General features: G+C 60.5%; 1 protein-coding gene across 1 annotated transcript in view; it reads right to left on the bottom strand.

Annotated features, from left to right (window-relative positions):
* Positions 1-448: 448 nt before the first annotated feature.
* LOC308640139 (voltage-dependent P/Q-type calcium channel subunit alpha-1A-like) overlaps positions 449-24,992 on the bottom strand; it is a gene marked incomplete at both ends in the record, with an annotated part of 71,838 nt that continues 47,294 nt past the window's right edge. The window contains 9 exon segments of the mRNA XM_081312155.1: positions 449-532; positions 4,592-4,702; positions 7,471-7,635; positions 8,513-8,714; positions 10,590-10,727; positions 11,282-11,442; positions 13,186-13,285; positions 21,820-21,926; positions 22,518-22,577. Coding sequence (XP_081168281.1) covers positions 449-532; positions 4,592-4,702; positions 7,471-7,635; positions 8,513-8,714; positions 10,590-10,727; positions 11,282-11,442; positions 13,186-13,285; positions 21,820-21,926; positions 22,518-22,577 — 1,128 coding nt within the window.

A 24,992-nucleotide genomic window follows, 5' to 3' on the forward strand; every position in this document is an offset into this window, starting at 1 on the left:
GTCCTGGGAGTGTCATCCCTGCCTTGGCCTGAGGACCAGGGTACCCTCCTGCCTGTGAGCCGCAGAGGGTCTGCGCAGACAAGTGACAGCAGGGGTCTCTCTGGCCCCACTGGGTGTCTGGTGGGCTAGCCTGGGGGCCTTTCGGGGCCTCCGCGGCCCTTGACACACCTATCCGCATTGTTTGTTCACACTCGTGGGCCGAGAGGCAGGGAAGCCCACCCTGTAGCGCGGCCCCGCGTCTGGGCTTTGGATGCCCTCATCTCCCTCACTGTCCTCCTAAGGGCTGCCCTGTCCCCAGGGGCCCCGGTTCTCCTTGAGGTTCTGGCCAAGCACTGGCCGCAGCCAACTATGGTGCCAGAATCTGTAGCGTCAGTACCTGCCCCCCCCCCGCCATGCCACCCCCCAGTCCAGCCCCGAGACCCCAGAAAGAAGCCGGCAGGAGACTTACCCCAAACTCGGTCACGAGGATATCTGTAATGCTGCCCAGAACAGTCACAAAGTCGAAGATGTTCCAGGCATCGCGGAAATAATTCTAGAACAGGGACCCACAAGACAGAGATGCCAACAAGGGCTCCAGGCCCCGTCCCCAGCTGGCAGGGGCAGGACAGCTGGTGCCCGGGGACAGTCACACCCACTCAAAGGCCCTGCTGCCAATCTAGGGCTGCTGGAGGGCTTCTGCTGAGTCCCCTCCCGGGACCTCCAGGCCTGGCCTTCCTCTGCTGGGGAGGGGGCTGCCCTCTGGGGCCGAGGCCTGTCTCCAACACTTCGGAGGCTCTCCAAGCCCTGCTTGCTCTATAGAGGACGCCACTGCCCCTCACAAGGCCCCCAGAGGGAAAGAGCATCACCCATTTTCACTCGGAGGAGGTCAGCAGCTGAGGGGTGGCCCTGCTCTGCACCCAGGTGAGTCTAGGTTAGGACCCTGCTGTGCTTACAGCACACCCACTAAGGGACGGAAGGTTCTCAGTTCAAATCCCAGCTCTACTACTGGAGCTGTGTGGCTATGGGCAAGTGGCTTGATCTCTCTGTGCTTCCATTTCCTGATCTGGAGAAGGAGGACAGAGGTCACTGGGCACTGGAGGAAGGGCCTTGAGGCCTTCCAGGCACACACAGGGCTACACTTCCTGGCCCCTGGTTAGATGGGGCTGTGTGGCTGAGGTAGCGTAGTCACTCCTGCCTGTGACCAGCAACATCCAGATAGCAGCTATTCCATAAGCCTGGGTCGTGAGTAAACAGAAGGCAAAAATTCCCTGTGTCGAGTGTGGGGGAAAAAAAACCCCAAACCACCTTTGTTGATTAAAGCCATTGAGAGGTAGGGTTTTTTTGTTACTGCAGCTTAACTTGATCTATACTGACTGATACATCTCTGGGCTGGCGGCTGGCTCAACTCAGACACCCTGGGACAGCTGTGTTGTTAAAATTTTGAAATACCCCACACCATCTGATAAAAAAACCCCAGCCCTGAGCCTCCTGAGAGTCCCCTGCTCCCCTTAACTTGGCACTGAAATGAGGACGCTTGGTCCTTTTGGAGAGGGGCCTTCCTCCAATTTCCTCCTCCAGCACCCTGCTGGGATCTAAGAATCTGGGTCAAACAGACGCCTCCCACCTCCAGGCTCTGCGGGACCCGTGGCAAACGTGGGCCTTGTCAGTGTCCCCCCTGATGCAGGCCAGGACCTGGGCCTCATTCTCAGTGGCCAGCGGAGGGCCTGACCCCAGGCAGCCCTGCAGCCTAGAAGGATCCACATTTCAGAACTACGCTTCCCTCGGAGTTGCAGCATCGGGCCTCGGGGTTCTGGGGGGCAGGGGGTAACAACTGTCGCTACTGAGTATTCAGCAGGCGACATTGTTTGAAAACTGCCTGAGAGGAATGCAGGCACTTCTGGTGTGTGGCAGGGGTTGCTGGGACCCACCCACATCCCCACGCATTTCAGAGGAGATGGGGCGAGTTCAGGGCGGTCTGGCCGTAGACCCCTCTCTGTGGCCCCCTGGCTACTTTGCCCCGGGCCCCTGGAAGCAGCTTTGACTGTGACCACAGCCAGAGAGGATGCAGCTCCCTCCTCGGCGCCCTGCCCTCTGCTGCCACCTGGAGGCCCCCAGTGGAACTGATCCCCAGTGGCCTGGACTTCCCTGGCAGGGGCAGCTGCCCTCCTGGCCCTCCCCACTGCCCCTCCCCTCCTGTCCTTGGCGAGGTGACTTTGCAGACACATCCTTGCACTCAGTCCTGTGGCAAGCTCTGCTCCTGAGGAATCGCAGGTGAAGCCAGCCCCCCAGGTGTTTGGGGACCCGCCTTGAGCCCCCGGGGTACAGGGCCCCCCTCTGTTGCTTGACTCCAACGGGGGAAAGTTGGGGCTTTGTCTAAAATGGGAAGGGGGGCTCTGGGCAGGATTGGCAAGGGTGAGGGACAGGGGGCCTCGGCCCCGCAGGAGAGCCGCTTGGTCAGTGGAGGCCAGCTCCTCTTGGCCTTGGGACCCGGTGCAAGACCTCTTCATTGTCAAGAGCTGGACACCAGGACACCAGAGGACTTGGTTGGGGCCACACAGCTGGCAGGGGGTGGGGCAGTTCTAGGAGCCTGGGCCTTGATCTTCCTGTGATCCACCCCGGGCCACACAGCCCATAGGTGGCACCCGAGACCAGAATTCTGGGATGCCCCCTCCACCAGGCTGGTGCTAATCCCTGTGCTTGACAGTCCTGGTGTGACTCAGATCCCCAGGGTACTCATTGAACATCCACACACCGGAGTCCCAGCTACTCAGGAGGCTGAGGCGGGAGGATCACAAGTTGAAGGCCTGCCTCAGCGATTTAGTTCAACCCCTAGCACCAAAATAAACAAATAACCCCTCCCCCATATTTAGTTGGGCATGGTGGCTCACACCTAGAACCCCAGAGACTCAGGAGGCTGAGGCAGGAGGATCACAAGTTTGAGGTCAGCTTCAACAACTTCGTGAGGCCCTGACTCACGAAAAACAGAAACAAAGCTTTGCTCTACCTCTGAGGGTGTGGCTCAGGGGTAAGGAGAGTCTGCCTGGCTCAAATCTCAACACTGTAAAGACCACACCACACCACACCACACCACACAGCACAGCACCACACCACACAGCTCAGCACCACACCACACAGCTCAGCACCACACACACCACACAGCACAGCACATATTGGTGGGCAGAACTTCCGGAGGTGGCCCTAGACCATCATTCCTTTTTTTGGGGGGGGATTGAACCCAGGGCCTTGGCCTGGGAGGCGAGCACCCTACCAGCTGAGCTGTGTCCTCAGCCCCTGTCATTCAGTTTTAGAGACCTCCCCAAGTGCTGCTGATGGGAGACAAAGCCATTCTCTGGGGGACAAAGGCCAGTGGTGGCCTTTCTGACAGCCCTTCCCAGCACCTACTGGCGGTCCTCTGCACCAGGCTCCTAGATCTGGTGCTCCCAAGAGCCCTGTGGGGGAGGGGCTGGGCGCAGCTCCGTTGGGTAGGAGGGGGGGACGACTCCGGCTCCTGAGCGGCTGGCTGAGACCAGGGGCTGTAGGCCCGGGACAGCTGACGTCCTGGTTCAAGGTTCAGCTTGGCCTCTCACTGGGGACCTTTGAGAGGCCACCCTAATCTACAGTTTGGATCTGAATGTGCTCCAAGGCCTCTGTGTTGAAGCTTGCTCTCCAGCTGTGGCTCTACTGGAGGGGGGGAACCCTCAGGAGGAAGTTAGGTTCTTGGGGACGGGCCCTTGAAAAGGATACCGGGACCCTGGCCCTTCCTCTTCCTTTCTCCTTGGCTTCCCAGCTACCTTGTGGGGACCACCTTGCTCTGCCGTGCCCTTCCATGAGCCTCCCTGTAGGCTCAAAGCCAAGCAGGCCCAGCAACCACAGACGGAGACCTTTGAAACTGTGAGCCAGAGTGACCTTTTTCTCCTTATAAGTAAACAACCTCAGGTGTTCTGTCACAGTAATGGAAAACTGACCAGCACATCTACCTTCAAGATGAAAGAAAACACTCGAGTTGAGTTAGCGGCTGGAGAAAAATAAAGAAGTGATTTTCTCCCACCTAATTTCACAGACACCTCCCCCTCCCCCCATCCTCAGCTCTCCTTGAGGCTGAGGGTCCTGGGCTGAGACTACATGCAGTAGAGGAGACGAAATCAAGTTAGCGGGTCATGGAATGCATTTAAAAGAAAAAGAAAAATGGAGTCCAGGAGAATCGACAGCTTCAGAGCACAAGGCAGGCGGGGAGGTTGGACACTGACTTCTGAGGCCTGGCTGAGGCTGTGTCTGGGTGCTGGCTCCACAGTTAGGTGGACTCTCCCAGTGGATTGTGGGTAAAACTGTTTGAATCCCACAGACTTAGCCCCCCTGGTCTGTTTCCTTGTCTCTGAAATGGATGACAATTACTTTCCCTCCTTGGGATCCTTTGGAGGAAAAACTGAATCCTTATGTCCCTGGCTCAGCATGTCACCATGGTCTCACTGGTGTCCCTTGAATATCTGGGGAGGGGCTGAAGTCACGGGAGCTGTGCAGCCGCCACCTGGGTGGGGCCTGGGGACCAGGTGGGGAGACCCTCAGCCCCGCCCAGAGCGTGCCCCGAGCACAGGGCAGAGCCCAGGCCACTCACCAGAATCCCAAAGGCCATGACCTTGAGCAGGCACTCCAGGGAGAAGAGTGAGGTGAAGACGATGTTGAACACCCGCAGGGCGTTCTCGTAGGCCACCGAGGCGCCGTAGAACTGGGGGGAGGGGGGATGTCAGAAGCAGCGTGCGGCCCTCGTCCTCCCAGGAGTAAGGGCCGTGAGGGGCACTGAGGGTCCAGACCCACCGCCCGGAGTCTTTGCACGCTCAAAGTCAAAACTGTCTTGAGACGGTCTCGGCCTCTGTGTCCTGGGCCGCCTGGCCGCGCAGGACAGTGTCCACCGCCCCCCCGTAGCACCTCTTGTTCTTTTCCTTGTGCAGCACTGGACTGAGCCCCGGGTGCTTCTCCACCCGCGACCGCCCCAGCCCTTTTCATATTTTTTTGAGACAGAGTCTTGCTTAGTTGCTGAGGGTCTTCGAAGTAGCCCAGGCTGGCCTTGAACTTGCGATCCTCCTGCCTCAGCCTCCCCAGTGGCTGGGGTTACAGCTGTGCCCCACCCCACCCAATTTGCATTTTGCTTTTTATTTATTTATTTTTTTTAATTTTTAATTCCTTTATTTTATGTATTCATTTTTATGTGGTGTTGAGGATGGAACCCAGGGCCTCACACATGTGAGGCAAGTGCTCTACCGCTGAGCCCCAGCCCCAGCCCCTTGTACCACTGGGTTTCATCCTCAGCACCACATAAAAATAAATGAAATAAAGATCCATTGAAAACTAAAAAAATTTTTTTTAAATTAAAAAAACACATTTATAATTTTTAACTGACATATAATAATTGTACATTTTTATGGAGCACAGTGTTATATTTCTACACGTGTATACAACGTGCAATGATCATAAAGGTAATTGGCGTCTCCATCAGAACCTTAGCATTTCTAGAACTCTCTCTCTCTCTGAGCAGAGTCTTGCAGTCTGGGGGCCAGTCTAGTGCTCCTGGGCTCTGTGAGCCTCCTGCCTCAGGCGCCTGTGTAGCTGGGACTATGGGGGTGGACCTCACTCAGCTTAGATCTCTCTCTCTCTCTCTCTCTCTCTCTCTCTCTCTCTGTCTTTCTCTCTCTCTGTGGTGCTGGGATTCAACCCAGGGCCTTTGCATGCAAGGCAAGCACCCTACCAACTGAGCTACAGCCCCAGCCCCTCAGCCTTTTCTTTTTTAAAAGCTTAATATCCATTAAGATTTAAGTAAATCTTAAGTGAAAAAGTGCAACTGTCTTCATTCTTTTATTTTTTTTTAAATTATTTTTGGTGCCAGGGATTGAACTCAGGGGCCTCGATCACTGAGCCCCTTCCCCAGCCCTATTTTGTATTTTATTTAGAGACAGGGTCTCTCTGAGTTGCTTAGGGCCTCGCCATTGCTGAGGCTGGCTTTGAACTCGGGATCCTCCTGCCTCAGCCTCCAGAGCCGCTGGGATTTCAGGCGCGCACCAGGGGCCCGGCAGAAGTTTGATTTTTAAGGAATACCTCCTGAAGAGTTCAAGGGCACAGTCCTGGGTCTCCTGTTTACAGTAATTAAACAAAACCCAAAACAGCTGCAGCGTGAGAGGCACGTCACCCACAGAGTGTGCAGACGGCTGGCCGCTGGGTGGGGGTGGCCTCTTGTTGGGGGGGGGTGTCCCGATGATGGGCAGGGCGGCAAACTTGGTGAATGTACCAAACGCCACCAATGGTGACTGAATGGTCAGGTTACATTGTGGCAACTGAACGTTAATTTTTTTTTCCTTTGGTGCCGCTGGGGTGGAGCCCAGGGCCTGGCACCAGCGCCCCGCCCGGCCCCCCGAGGCCCTGCACCTGGTTCACAGCCTTCATCCAGTGGGTGCGTGGGTTGGGGGAAAGAGCACGGTCCATGCAGGCGGGGTCGGGCTCCTCCTGTGGTTTAGGCATCTGAGGACTGTCTGGGATGTTTTCCCCAGAGCAGGGCCACCGTGCAGGGGAGGCCTCAGGGGAGCTTGGTCCAGTTTTTTCACTATCAAGAATTAACAGCCAGGCTGCGTGCAGAGCCCCACACCTGTCACCCCAGCGGCTCGGGAGGCTGAGGCAGGAGGATCGTGAGTTCAAAGCCAGCCTCAGCAATGGTGAGGCCCTAAACAACTCAGGGAGGCCCTGTCTCCAAATAACATCCAAACTCGGGCTGGGGCTGGGGCTCAGCGGTCAGCACCCCTGGGTTCAATCCCCGGCACAAAAGAAAAAGAGACTGGCCAGGTGGTGGACACGTGCACATCGCGCATGAGGCCCTGGGCTCCACTCGGTGCTGGGGAAGAACTAAGAGAACCGCAGCTCCCTCCCTCCCTCGGTCCTCTGTGCCGGGATGAACCCATCTCTGACGCCCAGGGGGTGGAGGCTGCAGAGCGTCCTCTCCTCACCACCCCTCTTCTCTCTGACTGGGAAACAGACGCCCTGGGGCCAGCAGAGCCCGGGAGCTGGCGCAGAGCTGGACCTGAACCCAGGCCCGTGGACGTGGCTCCCACCCATGGAGGCTCCAGGCCCGAGGCCCCAGCTCTCTCCCTGCACTTCAGCCACCAAACGTCTGTGTGGCTTCTCGCCCCCTCTGACCCGGGCCCTTGCTGAACCTGGGGACTCAGGTCAGGGCTCCCTGGAGCCCCCATGGGCAGGGAAGTCCTCCTGCACGTCCACACTGAGGTCATCACCAGGAGGCGGTGAGGACGGGCCCTCTGTGCAGTTCAGGGAGCCAGGGAAGGCTTCCTGGAGGAAGGGTCTGCACATGCAGCTGGGCAGGCAGAATGCGGGAAGTGTGTAGGCAGTGGGAACAGCAGGTACAGAAACTCGCGGGCGTCACCCTGAGTGTGGTCTGGCTGGGGCGCTGCAGTCGACCCTGTTGGCTGGGGGTGTGGGTGGGCCTGGGCTCACCTTCATCATCAGCACGATGGTGTTGAGGGCGATCATGGCCATGATGGTGTACTCGAAAGGTGGGGACACCACAAACTGCCACATGCGGTACTGGAAGCTGCGCTTGTCCTGCGGCATGTGTCTGGTCAGCGGCTTGGCACTGATGGCAAAGTCGATGCAGGCCCGCTGTGGGGAGGGGGCCCACCGTGAGGAGGCGGAGGAGCGGGGAGGCCCGGCGCTGGGCCCTGCCGACCCCACTGCGGAGGAGTCCAGGTGTGCCTGGACCTCGGCTTCCCTCGTGATCCCCTGGAACCCCTCAGAGAAGGTTCATCAACAGCCTCACTGTCTCGGCCCAGAGAGGCTGAGCCACTTGCCTGAGATGGCTCAGCTGCTGCATGGGCCGAATCTGAATGACAACCGAGGTCTGACTTCGGGGCCTAGCCATTCTTTCTAACGGGCCGCCTGGTTTTCCTTCTCCTTTTCTTGGAGGGATAAAGAGAAGGAGAAATAGTGGCCACTGAGTCCGAAGGATCAGTGGCACAAAAGACAGGTGCACTGGGTCCTCTGAGCAGCCTGGGTGATCCCAGAAGGGCAAAGGGCCCCCGTGGTGTTCCCCGGTGACTAGACTTTCATTTGTGACCACTTGCTGGCCCTCCCATGGGAAGGTGCTGCTTCCCCACCCTCCTGACGTCCGACACAGACGTGGGGTTCCCTCGAGCTCAAGAACATGGGGCACGACTCAGGGCCCAGCCTGGAGAGCTGGGCTGCACCTGCTCCTGCTGGGCGCTGAAGCCTCCGTACCAGCCTGGGACAGGACTAGAGATGTCATGGAGAAGAGCCACCCACGGTTCGGACAGGCGACGGGACATGAGCAAGAAGTCAGCGCCTTTGAAAGTGCCCGGGGCTGCTCGTTACTGCAGCGGGCCCTGGTCTGAACTGACCGATACAGTGAGGGGTGTTTTCCTCTGGAAACCCCAGCAGGGCTTCCCTCGGTCCCCAAGTGCCCCCAGAAGTGGGGTCCTGGGTGTGTGTGACAGTTTCCACAGGACGCAGGGGACGGCACCTCGTTTTTCTCCAGGCTGTACTCCTCCATCATCTTGTCCCCCTGTTCCTGGAAGGTGATGATGATCAAGGCCACAAAGATGTTGACAAAGAAGAAGGGGAAGACCACGAAGTAGACCACGTAGAAGATGGACATCTCCATGCGGTACCCCGGGCTGGGGCCCTGGTTCTCGAAGGTGGCGTCCACCGAGTGCTTGAGGACCCTGCGTGGCATGGTGGAGGGACGAAGAGGGCAAGAGGGTGAGGGTGGGCGGGACAGGAAGAGGAAGCCCCTGATCCTTGAAAGGCTGATGGTGGCCCCATCTCGCCTGCCGCGGATCTAGGGCCGATGATGTGCCTGGAGGGATTTTCAACGCTTGATTTATTTTCCCAGTGACCGTCTCAGGGAGGTCATTACTGGCGTCCTCCTGCACATGGGGAGCCAAGGCTCAGCAACGAAAGGGACTCGTGGAAGGCACCTACTCAGGAGCAGTCACGTTGGGATTTGAAACCAAGTTAACAGTAATGAATGGGAACAAGTAGGGAGTCACAGGGGCAGGAGTTTGTCATGTTGGGGGGTAGTTTTTAAGCACACTGTTGGTGGGTGCTGAGAAGGTGTGACATGTGGGGAACACATATGTGCACGGAAGCCCTGTACAGTTGCAAAGGGGGTGCACTGCTTAAGAATTCTGTTTAAGCCACACCTTCAAAGAGTAGATGTGACAGGCTCACGCGTGCAAGATGATATATTTTTTTGGAAGGTCACTATTAGGTGCCTTATTCAAACAAAATCATTTAAGTATACTGTAATGGTTCTCTGACAGGTGGGACTAAAGGGTGTCCAAGGGGTGTCTTTAAGAATTCATTCAGGGCTGGGGATGTGGCTCAAGCGGTAGCGCGCTCGCCTGGCATGCGTGCGACCCGGGTTCGATTCTCAGCACCGCATACCAACAAAGATGTTGTGTCCGCCAAGAACTAAAAAATAAATATTAAAAATTCTCTCTCTCTCTCCTCTCTCACTCTCTCTTTAAAAAAAAAAAAAAAGAATTCATTCAAAGTGGGCTTGGGGATAAAGGTGCTGACAGCACATGCCAGACTCTGCAGCCTTCATCCTGGCCTTCCCAAGTCCTCTGGGAGGACTAGGCCAGGGGTGAGGAGGGAGACACATTTACTTTGGACACAAATTATGGGGACTCCCAAAATACAAGAGATTAAGATAAAAAAAATCTGTGACATTTAAAAACATCAAAATGAATTTCACAAAGTCCACCGTGAGCCACATATCATGGTTCCAGGGGTTGAACCCAGGGCCACTTGACCACTGAGCCACCTCCCCAGCCCTTCTTAAAATTTTTAATTTTGAGACAGGGTCTTGCTAAGTTGCTGGCTTTGAATTTGGGATCCTCCTGCCTCAGCCTCGCCAGCTGCTGGGATGACAGGCGCGCGCCACCACTGGGCCAAATACCAAAATTTAAATAAAGACAGGGTCCACCCGGGCTTTTCCTCTCTCACTCTGGTCCTGGCCCGGCCTGGGTGAGAGTGTCACCCTGGCCCAGTGACATCCCCACCTCATCACGGGGACAGGTGGGCGAACCTGCCCCGTGGGGCCCTTCTGTGCAGTGTGCAGTCCCCAGTTGCAGGGGCACATTGGGGGGGGGGGCTGGGGGGGCTGGGTGATGTCCCTCCTGTCTCGGGAGGTGGGCGACCTGCCCTCCGAGCCCCGCCCAGGAACCCTGTCCTCCGATCCCCGCCCCCGCCCCGCCCACCGAGCCCCGCCCCAGCCCTGCCACGAACCCCGCCCCCAGCCCTGCCCTTCGAGCCGGCCCCAGCCCTGCCACAAACCCGGCCCTCCGAGCCCCACCACAGCCCCGCCCTCCGAGCCCCACCACAGCCCCGCCCTCCGAGCCCCACCACAGCCCCGCCCTCCGAGCCCCACCCACAGCCCCGCCCTCTGAGCCCCACCCACAGCCCCGCCTTCCGACCCCCTCCCTCTGAGCCCCGCCCTCTGAGCCCCACCCACAGCCCCGCCTTCCGAGCCCCTCCCTCTGAGCCCCGCCTTCCGAGCCCTGCCCTCCGAGCCCTGCCCGAGGGTCACTTACTGTGGCCAGCCTTCTCCCGTGGACACGGTGAAGAGGGTCAGCAGGGCCCACAGCACGTTGTCGTAGTGGAACTCGTATTTCTTCCACTCCCGGTCCCGGGCCTTCACCTCGTTCTTCTCGTAGAGCAGGTACTTGCCGCTGCCGAGGGGGGGCCGTGAGCCAGTCGGGACGGGACGGGACTCGGCTTGGGCCCCCAGGGACAGGAGGAGGAAGGGGGACACCAGCCCAGAAGCAATGACCCCGATGGCTCCTCCTGCGCTTTCTGGGGGGCTGTACGTGGGTCCAGATGGGGACCAGGCTGCCTGGAGATGTCCCCACCCTGCACCAGGGAAAGGCCAGCTCCCAAGTCACACCTGGTGGTGTTGGTTCTCGGTGCTGGGCTGGAACCAGGGCTGCTCCACACGGGGCCACATCCCAGCCCTTTTTATTATATTTAATTAATTAAAAATTGTGCAGTCCCGGGATTGAACCCAGGGCACTTGACCCCTGAGCCACCTCCCCAGCCCTTTTCATATATTATTTAGAGACAGGGTCTCCCTGAGTCTCTGAGTCTTGCTAAGAGGTCACCGAGAGGCAGAGCGGCTCCCACTGATCCTGCAGCCGCCCTTGGTTCATCCCCAGGCTCAGGCCCAAGAGCCTATTCCTGTCCCCGCGGTGCCCACTCCGGGGGCTGCCTGGGGAGGGACACCCACCGGCAGTCCTTCTCGAACTCCTTGGACTCGTCGGTGCAGTGGAAGAACTTGCCCTTGAAGAGCTGCACGGCCACCACGGCGAAGATGAACATGAAGAGCATGTAGACGATGAGGATGTTGAAGACGTTCTTGAGCGAGTTCACCACGCAGTCGAACACGGCCTGCGGCGGAGGGGCGTGAGCGCGCCAGCCACCAGGGGGCGCACAGCGCTCCTGCGGTCGCCACCCAGGGACGCCCGGCTCCCTTAGGGAGTTTGGTATCTGAGGGGCATCTTGGGCCAGTCCCTTGCAGATACAGAGGGAGGTCAGGCCCAAGTCACTCAGGGAGGGTCACCTGGCTGGCGGAAGTGTTGGAGCTGCTACTCGTCTAGTCTCGGGTGTCCCCCCAACCCCTTCTCTTTGGCACTGAAGGTGGAACCCGGGGCACTCTGCCACTGAGGTACGTCCCCAGCTCTTTTTGAGGCAGGGTCTTGCTAAGGTGCTGAGGCTGGCCTCCAACTTGGGATCCTCCTGCCTGAGCCTCCTGAGTCGCTGGGGTCACAGGTGGGCACCACCGACACCCAGCCTCGGTCTTGGGTTTCCATGCGTCCGAACCCCTGGGCCGGCTGCCCCTTTCCAGGGCCTTTCCAATTTGGCGTGGGGGCTCTTCAGGACCAGGGGAGGATCCTCACTGGAGAGGCCTCAGCCTGTCAATTCTGTGTTCCTGTCACCACAGCCCCGCCTCCTGGTGCCTGGACTCGTGGCCTCCTCCCTCCTTCCTCCCGGGCAGTCAGGGGCTCTCTGGATTTTGAGGTGACCTTGTGCGCACGATGCAAGACGGACTCCCTCTGTGTTCCCCAGGAGCCAGGGCCCACCCCCGGCAGCTCGGCCCCAACGCTCTCCCTGGCCTCGCCCCAGCTCCTCAGGGCAATGCCGGTTCCGCCTCAATGGCACCAGGGGCTGCCACAGCCTCGTGGGACACAGAGGCAGGGTCCCCAGTCGCCCCGGGAGGAGCATCCCAATGCCAGCCCTGACCCCAAAGGGCAGCCACAGTCCCTCTGGTTGTCACCGAGCCAAGAAGGGACGCCATCAACAGATCCCAAATTCCCAAGGGTGCTGCCTCCGGAGGGGACATCAGAGGCCGGTTTGGATGAGGCTGAACCTCGGGTCACAACCTCCTCCCCATCCTCCTCAGTGCTGGGGCGCTGCTCGGACTGCGGGGTGAACGTCTTCCCTGGTCACTCTCTCCAACCCGGGCCCACAGCAGGCTCAGGGCCGCGGCGCCGCCGTCCTTGGCTATGTTTTAATGACAGGGTCTTATTTTCTTCCAACAGATACGCATTTTACCTTCTGTGAGAGTGGGTTCTGGAACTTGAGAGAGGTGAGGCCGTACTTCCTTTCAAAGTAAATTCTCTTAAGTAAAACTAATAAACTGGCTTGATGGGAAGCCAGTGGCCGGCCTGACATATCGAGAGAATACTGGTGGCCCTCGGGTGGCACAGCAGTTGCTGGAATGCTAGGGTTTGTTTTCCGTCTTTTTTTGGAACAGGGAGCTTTTGGGAATGTGGGGTCTGGCTGTTTTGGAACAGGGGTCTGGGGGCCTAGACCAGGCAGGTAAGAGGTCATGTACGACCGGAAACCCAGCTTCCTGCTGCCCTGACGAGGGCTGTGCCTGTCACCCACGGGACACCCTGTGAGGATGAGGGAAAGGGACCCTGGTGGGAAATCACACCCGGAGGCGTTAGGTCTTGCCCTTCAACCGCCACCTGCAGGCCATCTGTAGTAACACCCAGACCCGTAGATGAGGGCAGTGCTGAGCTTTACCAGCGGCTCCTTCCGTCAGTGGTGGTGGTTTTGAGCAGTGCGTAACTTGTTCAACTGTACGCAGCCACCTGACGGCCCCCTCCCCACGGGCCCCAGTCTCACCTTGAGCTTTGGCAACCGCTTGATGGTTTTCAGAGGTCGTAGCACCCGGAGGACTCGGAGAGATTTGATGGTGTTGATGTCCTTCCCTTTGCTATTGCCACTGTGGACGGATGTGAGGGGGAGAAGGGAAGAGAGGCTGGGTGTCAGGCTGGGAGGCGGGAGGCCCCAGCTCCGGGCGCTCCCACCCTCCCCTTCCCCGCGGGGCTCGTTTCCCACTCCCTGCTCAGGGAGCCGCGAGCAGTGGGTCTTGTGGCTTTATTTCCGGGGTCTGCTGAAGGCTCTGCCGCTTGGCCAGACCTGAGCAGGTGCCCCGAGTGGCCCCCGGACCAGCACGGGGCGCCCGCTGCCCCAGCCCCGAATGCTTGCGTGGCCACTTCTAGAAAGCGCCTGGCCTGGGGTCTGGTGGCCAGAGTGTCACTTAGCCACCGTCTTGGGGGCTCTGAGCAGACGGGCGTCCCCTCCATCCAGGAGGACGGGGGGCATTTAAAGTGGCCCTCAGGCCCAGGCCCCCTCCGCGTCCCCGGCCCACGGGGGCAGCAGCCGCCCTCCCAGCTGCCGGGTCGCGCCTGGTTCCACGGCGCCCGAGCCCTCTCTGCCAGGGAGGTGACAGCAGAGCAGCCTGGGCCTTCGCGTGCCACCCAGAGACACCACACCCTCGGCCACCACCCTTCAGACTCCAGAGGATGGTGCTGGGTGGCCCAGGCTGTCGATGGCACCGACCCAGGTGACCAAGCCAGAACCGGAGGCCGTGCTCAACCACCTGTCCTTCATCTGCACCCCTGAGGTCACGGCCTGAACGTCCCCATCCCTCTTGGTCACCCTCTGAGGTCAGACCCACCCCCATCCCCGCCTGCCCTCTCCCCCGGCCTGGGTCTCCTCTTCCATCTTTTTTTTTTTTTTTTTTTTTTGGTACCAAGGATTGGACCCAGGGGCACTCGACCACTGAGCCCCATCCCCGTTGTGTATTTTATTTAGAGATAGGGGCTCACTGAGTTGCTTAGGACCTTGCTGTTGCTGAGGCTGCTTTGAACTTGAGATCCTCCTGCCTCAGCCTCCTGAGCCAAGCGCCACTGCGCCCGGCTCCTCTTCCCTCTTTTCTGTACCCAGTGGCCAACGAGGGTGGCCGGCTTGCTGGGGCCTCTGAATTCTCAGAAGAGCAAGTGACTTCCAGGTGTGGCCCTCAGGGCTCCTGGAAACCTGTGCCCACTTACCTTTCCGTGCACCCTGGGCGCACCTGGCCTCCCTGTCCTGCCTCCCTGCCTCCGGCTCAGGCAGCCTCTGGGGCCATTTTGGGAGTGTCTCAGCCTTGGGACAGAGGTTCCTCAAACCCTCCACCGGGCTGCGACCTCCTCCGTGGCCATTCTCCATGTCACCGGGTTCTTCTCCCCACCCCTCACTTGCCCCTGACATGGGGTTCAGGTCGGAGTCGGGCTGCAGACCCCGACCTCCGGGCTCCAGGGCCCCAGCCCGGCACCAGGGCGTGCAGCGAGAAAGGGTCTTTCCCGCTATCTGCTCCCTCGGGCTCCCCCCTCTTGTTTCTCAGGGACCCAAGGGGCCGCCTGGGCCTGCAGCTCAGGGCCGTGGTTTAAACCCAGGTCTCCTCATGAGCGTGGGGCTGCGTCCCGCACGGGAGCCTCGAGTCCGTGGGGGCAGCCACCGGGGGGAAATCGGGGCAGAGCAGGACACAGAATCCAGCACCCGGTCGTGGGGGGAGATGGTTACTCCTTGGTGGCTTTGGGGCCTTACTACTGAGAGGAGCCGCCGAGGGCTGAGGAGCCCCTGGCACCCACCGGCTCCCTTTGGAGGAAGCACCGGACACAGGTGCAACAGCGCAGGTCTCTGGCTCAGGCTGGCCACCTGGTATGAGTGGCTGAGGCTGGCCTCGAACTTGCCATCCTCCTGCCTCAGCCTCCAGCCACTGGGATTCTAGGCGTGGGCCACTGGGCAGGGCACACGCCCCCTAGAGCCAGCGCCTGCTCCCTCCGGGGTCCTGGGGACCCTCGTGGCTCTCACCGCCGCCCTGCCCCGGCTCCCTGGCCCTGCTGAGCTTGGACCCGGGAGGACACCCCTGGCCTCTGTGGTCTCTGCAAGAACCGGCGGGTCGTAGCTGTGGCCCTCGGGAGCAGGTTCTGGTCACCTCCATAGACAGGACAGCAGCAAGGACACAGGCCACGGAAGAGACCCAGAGAATGAGAGACAGAGAGCGAGAGAGACAGAGAGCGAGAGACTTTACCGTGTGCTGCTCCTGGCGAGGTGGCGTTGGAGGGAGAGACAGATCATGAGCGGCCTCAGAACACACACTGGCCACACCTGGGCGCCCCAGCCCCCTGGGCCGAGGGGCAGCCCTCCGGGCTCTGGCTCTGACCCTGGGGTCCATCCTTCCATGGAAGCCCCTCCCCCTGGTCCCCACCCTGGGCAGGCCCAGTCCGTCCCAGTCCGTCCCAGCGGCAGGACGCCCCAGAGCTGTCAAGGTCACTGCCAGGGGCTGTGGGAGCCTCTTCAAGGGGCAGAATTTGGGGGAAGGGACCTGGGTTTGAATTCTGCCTGCCTCTGCCTGGCGGTCCTCATCTGTGACACCGACGGTGGCCTCCAGTGTGCCCCACGGCCTTGGAGTCACAGGTCAGCAGAGGCCACCCTCAGGGTCCTCTGCACCGGCCGCACCCTCCAGGACCGCCCTGGAACCAGGCTCAGTCTCAGGGCCAGCCTGGGGCAGCCCGAGGCCGGTTTCTGGGTCTGTAGCATCCCTCGGGCCTGAGTCCACTCTGGCACCACCAGGCTGGACGAGGGCAGGGCGCGAGGGATGCGGGAGCCCCGGGGCCGTTGGTAGGTGTTTAGGCCGTTCTGCCTCCAGACGCCACGGCGGGGGCCTGTGGTCGCTCCCAGGGAGGCTGAGGCAGGGGGGTCTCCTGAGCCCAGGAGATCAAGGCCAGCCTGGGCAGCACAGGGAGACCCTTAAAATGAAACAAAAACCTGCTGACTTTAAAAGGGAGAGGCTTCTGAAGTTTCCGCTGCCCTCTCCAAAGCACGGGGTCCTCAGGGTTCAGCACTTGAGAATTAAGTGACACACGTGCGATTGTGTAGCTTCTACTTTCACGACTAGGAGGCATCCGGTGACAGAAATGTTAGCCTCAACTATTGACCAAGTCTTCTGAATGTCACCGCACTTGCCTGCAGGAAGATGGCACCATTATGCCAATTTTCCAGATGAGGAAACTAAAGCCCAGAGAGGGAGACTGATTTCCCAAGGGCACACAGCCAGGAAGTGGCAGGTGGAGATTCAAACCCAGGTGCGTTATCTGGAGCTCTGATGTTCCTCTGTTTCATCAGATATAAGAAAAATGGTGCCCTCTTGGGAGGGGCAGATAGCCTGAGGGCTCCTCTTTGGCTTCCTGGAAGCGCAGCTCCTAAGGATGCAGGAGCAGCTTGATCAGGGTGCTGTGCCAGCTGGGACGGCCCGTGGTCCTGCCCTGGGGTACGAGTGGCGGCACCAGATGGACCCTTGGCAGCGAGGGTGGGATGATGATCTGCCAGCTGCCGAGGAATGTCAGCTGGCTGCCCCATGCATGGGCACAGAGCGGGACACGCTGGCCCAGGGCTGGTGAAATGGTGTGTTCATGGTGGTCACATGGACATGGCTGGTCAGTGATGAGGGACACACACACCACACACAGCAGAGGGCAGGAGCGGGCAGGAGGGTGGAGACGGGCAGGAGGCTTCGACACACCCTCGGGGGACCCACGGCGTCTCCCACACAGAGATGGGCCACAGTCACAGCACTGGGAGGGGTCCCTGCCTCGACCCACCATGGCCGAAGAGCCAGGGGCAGCCTCCTCCTTACAGCCCGGCTCCCGGGGCCCTGGGTCTCGTCTGTGGGCCGGGAGCTCGCGGTCAGCTCTGTCGCTGAGTCTGTGTCCCTCCCCAGCCCCCCGGGGGTCAAGACTGCACCCGGGCGACTCTCCTGCCCTCCAGCCCAGGGTCCCTAGCCAGGGGGACACGAGGAACGAGGACACTCAGAGACCTGCACGTCCAACAGCAGCTGGACGCGGGAGCCTGTCCTAGGAGAGGAGGCTGGCCCAGGGCTGGGGTGTCCTGCCCTCTCTGTGAGCAGACGGACACACAGCAGAAGACCCGAGAGGAGAAGAGCCGCACAGGATGACAAGAAAGGACGACAGAGTCCTCACAGGGCCACACACCTCAGGCAAAGGAAGTCAGAAACCTGCGGCCAGGGGGCGACTTTGGGAACGAGGCAGCAGCAGCTCGAGGGCTCCTGCTCTGGCTGTTTGGAGGTTTGGGTCTCGGGTATGCAGGAGTGGCTTGATCAAGGTGCCCAGCCAGCTGCACCAGGCACACTCAGCAGGGAGGAGGGCGGGGCTGAGGGGCGGGGCCTCGGCCTCCTCTCCCGCCCACTGTCACCCACTGTCCTGGTTTTAAGGTGCCCCCTGTGGGGCGCTCATCGCTATGAAGCTATATTCTAGAGAATTCCTGGCACTTGCCAGAATGCTTAAAACCTCATGCTCCCACTTCCTGCGAGATCTGCAAACCTGTCAAGGCCCAGGGGAGGGCCTGGCATCCCTGTCCTGACCTTTCTTTGCACAGGAATGATTTAAAAAAGTTTTAAACAGGGCCTTTCAAGGGTGCAGGTGGCTTTGTGTTCCCCCTCTGGGTGCTGGGGAGTGGCCTCAGGGTCTCAGGCCCCTGGGCAAGTGCTCTCCACTTCAGACATGTCCAGATTTCTTTTTTCTTCCTTTCTTTCCTTCTTATTTATTATTTTTTTTTTAAGTTTTGAGACAGGGTCTCACTAAAGTATGGAGGCTGGCCTTGAAACTTGTGATCCTCGGGTCTCAGCCTCCTGGGATCACAGACCTGTGCCACCAAGCCTGGTGCAGGTGCTCGTTCTGTGAGCTACAGGCAATTCTGGATGCCCTTCAACAACTGCACACAGCTGAGCTCTGGGTAAAGACACCTGGCCCAGGTGGCCCAACAGGTTATGACCCCCAGGGACAGGGCAGGGGCTAGTTTGTGTAAGTTTGTTTCATAATGTTTGCAGAGTGACAGAAAGTGACAGAATCATCTTGGGATGCGTTTCTCACCCTGTGTCCCCATCGTAAGTGAAGCATGACTGCACTTCAGAGAGTCTAACAGTCCGTTCATCAAGGGGCCGAGTCTGTGCAACCCTGAGGCCCTGGTGGGACCCTCTTCCTCCTCCTCGTTCTCACTGTGGGGCTGCGTGGGACCAGCTCTCGCTCTGCCCAGCCCCTGACACCTGTTTGAGCAGATCGGATCTGCTTTAAAGTGAGGTTCCCAGCCTGCAGACCTGGACGCAGCCTTGGTACGCCCGGCCCGGGAGAGCGACCATGGCTAGGGTGCTGGGTCCTCTGCAGCCCCCCTGCAGAAACGGGGTCAGCTTGGGAAGGGGACGTGGCGGGCAGCAGCAGGGTCCCTGGTGTGGAGGACAGAGTGGGTGAGCCGAGGCTCAGCCCGGGGCCTGTGCGCAGAGGGCGAGACCAGCACCTGGCAGTGTGTGTCCCACCCACCCCACCCCGTCTCCTGAGCTGCTGCATCCTGAGCCCTTGGGGCTGACGCAGACCCTTCCCGAGGCCACCTGTGGCTGAGGCCTGAGCTGGTCCTCCCGTCTGGGCTCTGCCTGGGGACATGTCTCCTGTTGCCAGATGAGGACAGAGTATTGGCCTTCCCCAGGCCACAGCTCAGAGTGACCACAGGGGGTGGGAGGAGCATAGGGAGGGGGAGGGGCAGGGGAGGAGGAGGGGGGAGAGGGAAGTGGAAAGGGGGAGGGGGAGGGGAAGGGAAAGAGAGAGGGGAGGGGGAGGAGTGGGAAAAAGAAAGGGGGAGGGGGAGAGAGGGGGGAGAGGGAAGTAGGGGGAGGAGGGAAGGGGAGGTGGAGAGAGGAAGGGGGAGAGGAAGGGAAAGAGAGGGAGGGGGAGGGGAGGGAGGCAGGCAGAGGAGGGAGGGGGGAAAGAGGGAGGAGGAGAGGAAGGGAAAGGGAGGGGGAGGGGAAAGAGGGCGGGGGAGAGGAAGGGAAAGGGAGGGAGGGGGAGAGGGAGGGAAAGGGAGGGGGAGGGGAAAGAGGGCGGGGGAGAGGAAGGGAAAGGGAGGGAGGGGGAGAGGGAGGAGGGAAGGGAGAGAAAGGGGGAGGTGGAGGGGAGAAGAAGGGAAAGAGAGGGAGGGGAGAAGAAGGAGGGAGGGGGAGAGAGGGAAAGAGAGGAGGGGAGAGACGAGGGGGAGGGGCAGAGAGAGAGAGGGGGAGGAGGAGGAGGGAGAGAAAGAGAAGGGAGGGAGGGGGAGAAGAAGGAGGGGGAGGGGAAGGGAGCTGCCGGTGGAGGGGGCAGCAGGGCTGGGCTGGGACCTGCAGGTGGCTTCCTTAGACATGGCTCTCTGGGCTGAGCCTGGTACAACGTTCTGACTTCCTGGAATCCGAATTTTCTCAGGGTCTTGCCAGGGGACCTACCAGAGACCCTGGGGGTCCTGCTAACATGGGGCCACATTTCATCACATTCTCACGGACACTACATATTGCCCAAAAGTATATATATCTTTTAAAGTGCTGCTCACCCACAGGAGACAAGTTGTATCTTGTTTGTATCTTACGTCCCCTGGGTTTGCGTCAGTCATCAGCGTTCTATGCCATTTCTGTTTGCATCCTTTGTTATCTATTGTGCTTCAGTGTTTCTTCTTGATTTGTGGTGGTTTTTTATATATTAAGGACACCAACTCCTTGTCTCCTTGGTGGCAACCTTTCTCCCCTAATTTGCTGTGCATTTAGTGACTTGGTCTCCTCCAGAGCATCTTAATGATACTGTAGCTCAACTTCCTGATTATTGTCATTATTGCTTTTCCCCCTCTTTGCTCTGGCTGTCCAGTAAGTCATGGCCTTAAAATGAGGGAGGGAGGGAGGGAGGGGGGAGGAGAAAGGTGGAGAGGGTGGGCAGAGGGAGAACAAAGGAAGAGGAGAGGAGTGGGCGGTGTGGCCTGTGGCCAGGAGAGGGACACCGTGTGCCTCTGCCCCGCGCTGGGGCGTCCTGACCCCCTGGCGACCTCCTGGTCCTCTGACCCCATCCTGTTTCCAGGGAAGAACCTCAGCGAGGCCCACTTTCGCCTTAAGCCGGAAATGGCCACTGTCCTGTCCTCTCACAAGCCCAGCCCTTCCTGTCTGGCCAGGAGCCACTCGGGGGACCCCTGCACCTGCCGAGAAGGGAACGAGGAGACGAGGCACGGGGGAGTCTGGAGAGAGGGGCTCCCACCCTGGCCAGACCCTCCCTTCTGGGGCTGATCCACTGTGATGGCTACCGGGGACCTAAGGGTCCCCCAGAGCCTCGGGATGTGTCCCCGTGTTGGGGTCGGGAGATCTCCAACTTGTTCAAGCATCTACAGCACGAGGGGTGCAGGCTGACCACAGGCCCAGAGGGCTGCTGGCTGGTCAGCTCGTGGTCACCATCTTGGAATGCATGTCCAGAATCAGGGTGTCACCTGGAGGTGCCTACCCAGAACTCAGGTGCCACCTGGCAGTGGCTGCTCAGCTCCTGGGGACCATCTTGGAATGGCTTCCCAGACATCAGGTGGCATTTTGGGGTGGTAACTGAGCCCAAGGGTGCCATATGAAACGGTTACCCAGAATTCGGGGGCCATCTTGCAGTGGCCACTTGGTTCTTAGGTACCATTTCAATGGCCAGGTAGAACTTGGGTACCAGTTTGGGACGTCCACCCAGAACTCGGGGGCCATCTAGTAGAATGGTCACCTAGAACTTAGGTTCTAGAACTCAGGAGCCAAACCTTGGAATGGCTGCGCGGCCCTTGGGCACCATCTTGAGATGAGTATCTAGCTTGGGAGTCATTTGGAATGGCTGCCCAGGACTCGGGGCAGCCGAGTCTTGGAATGGACCTAAGGGCTACCATCTCGGAACGGATGCTCAGAATTGGAACCATGGTCACTTAGTTCTTGGGCGACATCCTGAGATGGCTATCTAGAACTTGTGCCATTTTGGAACAGCCCAGAACTTGGACACCTTAGGCTCTAGGGTGCCTCTTGAAATGGCTGCCCAGAACTCGGGTGCCCCTGGGTAGGGCTGCCCGGAACTCATCAGGTGCCATTTTGGAGTGGGTACTAAGCGCCATGGTGGCATCTTGGAAGGGCTGCCCAGCCCCTGGGCACCATCTTGGAGGTGCCATGATCTAGCCCTGCGGAGGGCGGAGGGTCCTAGGCCTGCCAGGAGACAGGGAAGACACAGGGCCATCGGTCGACAGGCACGGGGCCTTCAGGCACGGGGTGGGATGTCATGCACACTCATCCATGATTGTCTTTTCAGGGGCACCCCAAAGAGACAGAGGTTCTGGGGGGCTCGCGGAGCAGAGGGGAGATGAGATGTCCTGCAGCACGGCAGGAGGCCGGTGGCGGGCCATTGCCGTGGGAGGAGGAGAAGGGGGATGCCCGCTCCTTCTCTCTCCCTGACGTGCACAAAGCCAGTGGAAGCTCCTCCTGGTGACATGCGGCACCTCCCGCCACCCAGAGCCCACGCGCCCCATCTCTACGCCCTGAGAGCAGGTCCCCTGAGCCAGCAGGTGGTCTCAGGCTGAGGATGGGGGCCAGGAGGCCAGCGGAGGCCTCGGGTGGGGACTTACGTGAAGGCAAAGGACACCAGGGCCCCACTGACCACTATGAAGTCCAGAATGTTCCAGAGGTCGCGGAAGTAGGCGCCCTGGTGCAGGACAAGCCCCAGGTCGATCATCTGCGGGGAAGAGCAGGCGCTGAGGTTCGGCCCCTGCGGCCCGCGGGAGAAAGTGCAGGGGGCAGGTGGACGGACCTCCCCCTGCAGCCTGGGGCAGGAGCGAGGGCCCTGCGTGGGGGGCGGAGGCCCCACCCGGTGACAGGCAGCGAGGGTTCGCTGGTTCCAGACCTTGGGCTGCCCCTCGATCGGGTCCTCAGCCAGCCCTGGGGGCTCTGCCTTCCCAACCCCCAGGAGTCTGTCCACTCCTAGGCCACCAAGCCGGTGCCGCCCGCAGGGTCCACCAGGGACCTGCGCGGGCTTCCAGGTCCGCCCGCCCTCAGGTCTGTCCTGCTCGCAGCCGCCAGAGGGCGCCGGCGCACACCCAGCCCAGCACCCCCCCTCCCCGGGCGCAGAGCCCCGCGGTTGGCCGCCCCCTGCGCGGCTCCTCCAGGTGTCGCAGTCGCCCTTCTCCCCTCCCTGCCCCTCTCCCGACTCTCGTGGCCGCCCCTCGGTCACATGCACCACGTCCAGGCCTCAGGGAAGCCGTCTGCACCCGGAGGGTCCTGGGGGCTCAGAACCCCGCGGGGCGCTGGCGGCTGTCCCCGCGCTCACCTTGATGACCATCTCAAAGGTGAAGACGCCAGTGAAAACGTAGTCGAAATATCGCAGCACCTGCAGGGGGCATGAAGAGGGCAGGGATCACCGACCTGCTCCAGCAGAGACCGACCCCTGTAAATACTGCAATTGCCTATTGGTCTGTGAGACCCCCCAGCAAAGTCCCCAAGGAGCAGAGTTTCCACCCAGAGGAAGCGTATCTGTCATATATGGTTGGGCAGGGCGTGCACTGCACAAAAGCCCCTCCCACCCCTAGATTTGTAGGTTGTGAATGAGACTTTCCAGCAGATGGCAGCAAATCCCATGGAATCCCTCTGTGAGGACGGCGGGCACCGAGGCCAGCATCCAGGGGCCTTGTATATTTGCCCCAATCTCTATGTGTGCTGAGGGGGCCCTGGACAAGTTCAGGGGTAACTGGATCCTGTCCCCACTGCGTCCTGGTTCCGCTGGGTCTCTGGGCAAGGTTTGTTTCCATGTGGTGTCTCCTAAGCACTGGGGCTCACCCGGCTGCTTGCTGTCACCGTCTGTGTCCCATGGCCACGCTCTCACCAGGGTGGGTGATTCTCGTCCGCCCGCCCCACTGTCTCAGCCTCGACCAGTTTCTGCCTGGATGATCACCGACCCTCAGCCCTGACTCTCTCTCCACCGCGCACAGCCCAGCTTGGTGGTGACCCAGGGTGTGGCCTGACCAATGGTGCACTTAAGGGCCTGGTAATTACTGGACACGGCCACCGGAGGGCGCCGGTGAACACCTGCGTCAGGCTCTCGCCCCTTCCTGGCTCCCGCTACTGGGATGAAGTCCAGTCTTCCTGCTGGTCTAGCGGCTCTGCACGACTTTCTGGTCACCTCCCCAGGGACACGGTGCCCTGCTTCCACCCTTCCCTTGCTCCTGGCCTCCTGCCTCCTGGATCCCACCCCAGGGCCCTTGCACAGGCTGTTCCCTCTGCCTGAAACGCCCTTCCCTGCATCCTGTGGGGTCCCCCTCCTCCATGCTTGGCTGGGAATGGCTTTCCCGGCGAGGCTTTCGGCGGCTACCTGTCTACAATGCCACCTCCCGGCCTTGGAATCCTGTCCCCGCACCCCTCATCCTTTCCCAGGGAGCTGTCTGTTATGGTATCAATCATCCCGTTGTCCCCCACATCAGTCCTGCAGAGATAGTCCCCATGTGGCTGCTGCAGCTCCTAGTGCAGGGCCAGGCATACAGCAGGCGCTCAAGGGTGCTTGCTGAGTGGGTGCCCGAGCAGCTGGGGTCGGGCCTGCAGGAGCCGCTCTGATATCATGTCCCGGGTGTGGCTGCCACCAGGATGCGGGCGCGAGGGGCCGGGCTGCTGAGCTGGGCGGTCCCCATGGTGGGGCGATGGTCCTGGGCGCCGCCAGGGGCAGCAGGAATCCTGGCCCCGCCCACCCTGCGGAGCTGCGCCCTGCGCCCTCGGCCCTCCTGGCCAGGCAGGGCGCACGGGGTCACCGTGGGCCTCTGAGGACCCGAACTCCCGCTGCGGGCTGGGCGGGGGGCTGGCCGGGGGCCCCAGCAGGCTCTCTGCAGCCCCTGCGTCACCTGCCCTGCCAGCTGGGAGGCCCGGGAACTAGGAGCAGGAGGGAACCTGGAGGGCTGCCAGGTCCGGCCAGGACCCAGCACAGCCTCCGCCGTCTTCTGATTTCCCTCCCTCCGCCCGCGGGCCTCGGGGCGCCAGGCGGGGGGGGGGGGGGCAGGGAAAGCCAGCGAGGCCTCCGAGCCCCGCCCTGGGCACTCACCTACTTAGCATGAGCCCCAGCCTCGGCCGGCGGGTGAGGAGGGCGACTGTGGGTCTGGGCAGGGAGCGGAGGGGACAGGCCAGGGCCCCAGGAGGTGCCCCACCCATGAGGTGAGCCGCTGCCCCTCTCCACCAGGGCCAGGGCTCACTTCTGACTGGCAGATCTCCAGGGTGACCCAGGATGGTCACTTGCTCCCTCTTTGTCTCCCACTCTCTGGGTCTGACCCCTCCTTCATCAGTTGGGGTCACCTGGAGAGGGCTTTGCCGGGATTAGATAAGTCACGGTGGCCAGGCGGTGGCCGGCACCCTGGCCGCACCTGTCATCCCAGCGGCTGGGGAGGCTGAGGCAGGAGGATCGGGAGTTCAAAGGCAGCCTCAGCAACGGTGAGGCCCTAAGCAACTCAGTGAGACCCTGACTCTAAATAAAGACAGCGTGGGGCTGGGGCTGGGCCCAGGCCGAATGCCCTAGGTCCAGTCTCCAGCATCTCCAAAGACTACGAGGACAGACAGACTGCAGGACAGACAGACTGGACGACCGACCGACTGCCCGCCCGTCCAACGGATGTCCAACTTGGGCAGCTCAGGCAGCTGGGCCCGGGGTTGGGCACACACACAGCCAGGGGCCGGGTGGACGGGGCTTAGCAGACCCTGGACCCCGGAGGGTTCTGTTCTCCAAAAGTAAAAGTTTGGGCTGTTTCTGCCCCGGCCTCCCCTTGGCCTC

Source organism: Spermophilus citellus (assembly GCF_964194105.1).
Source record: "Spermophilus citellus genome assembly, contig: SCAFFOLD_528, whole genome shotgun sequence".
In the NCBI taxonomy this organism is placed as follows: domain Eukaryota; kingdom Metazoa; phylum Chordata; class Mammalia; order Rodentia; family Sciuridae; genus Spermophilus; species Spermophilus citellus.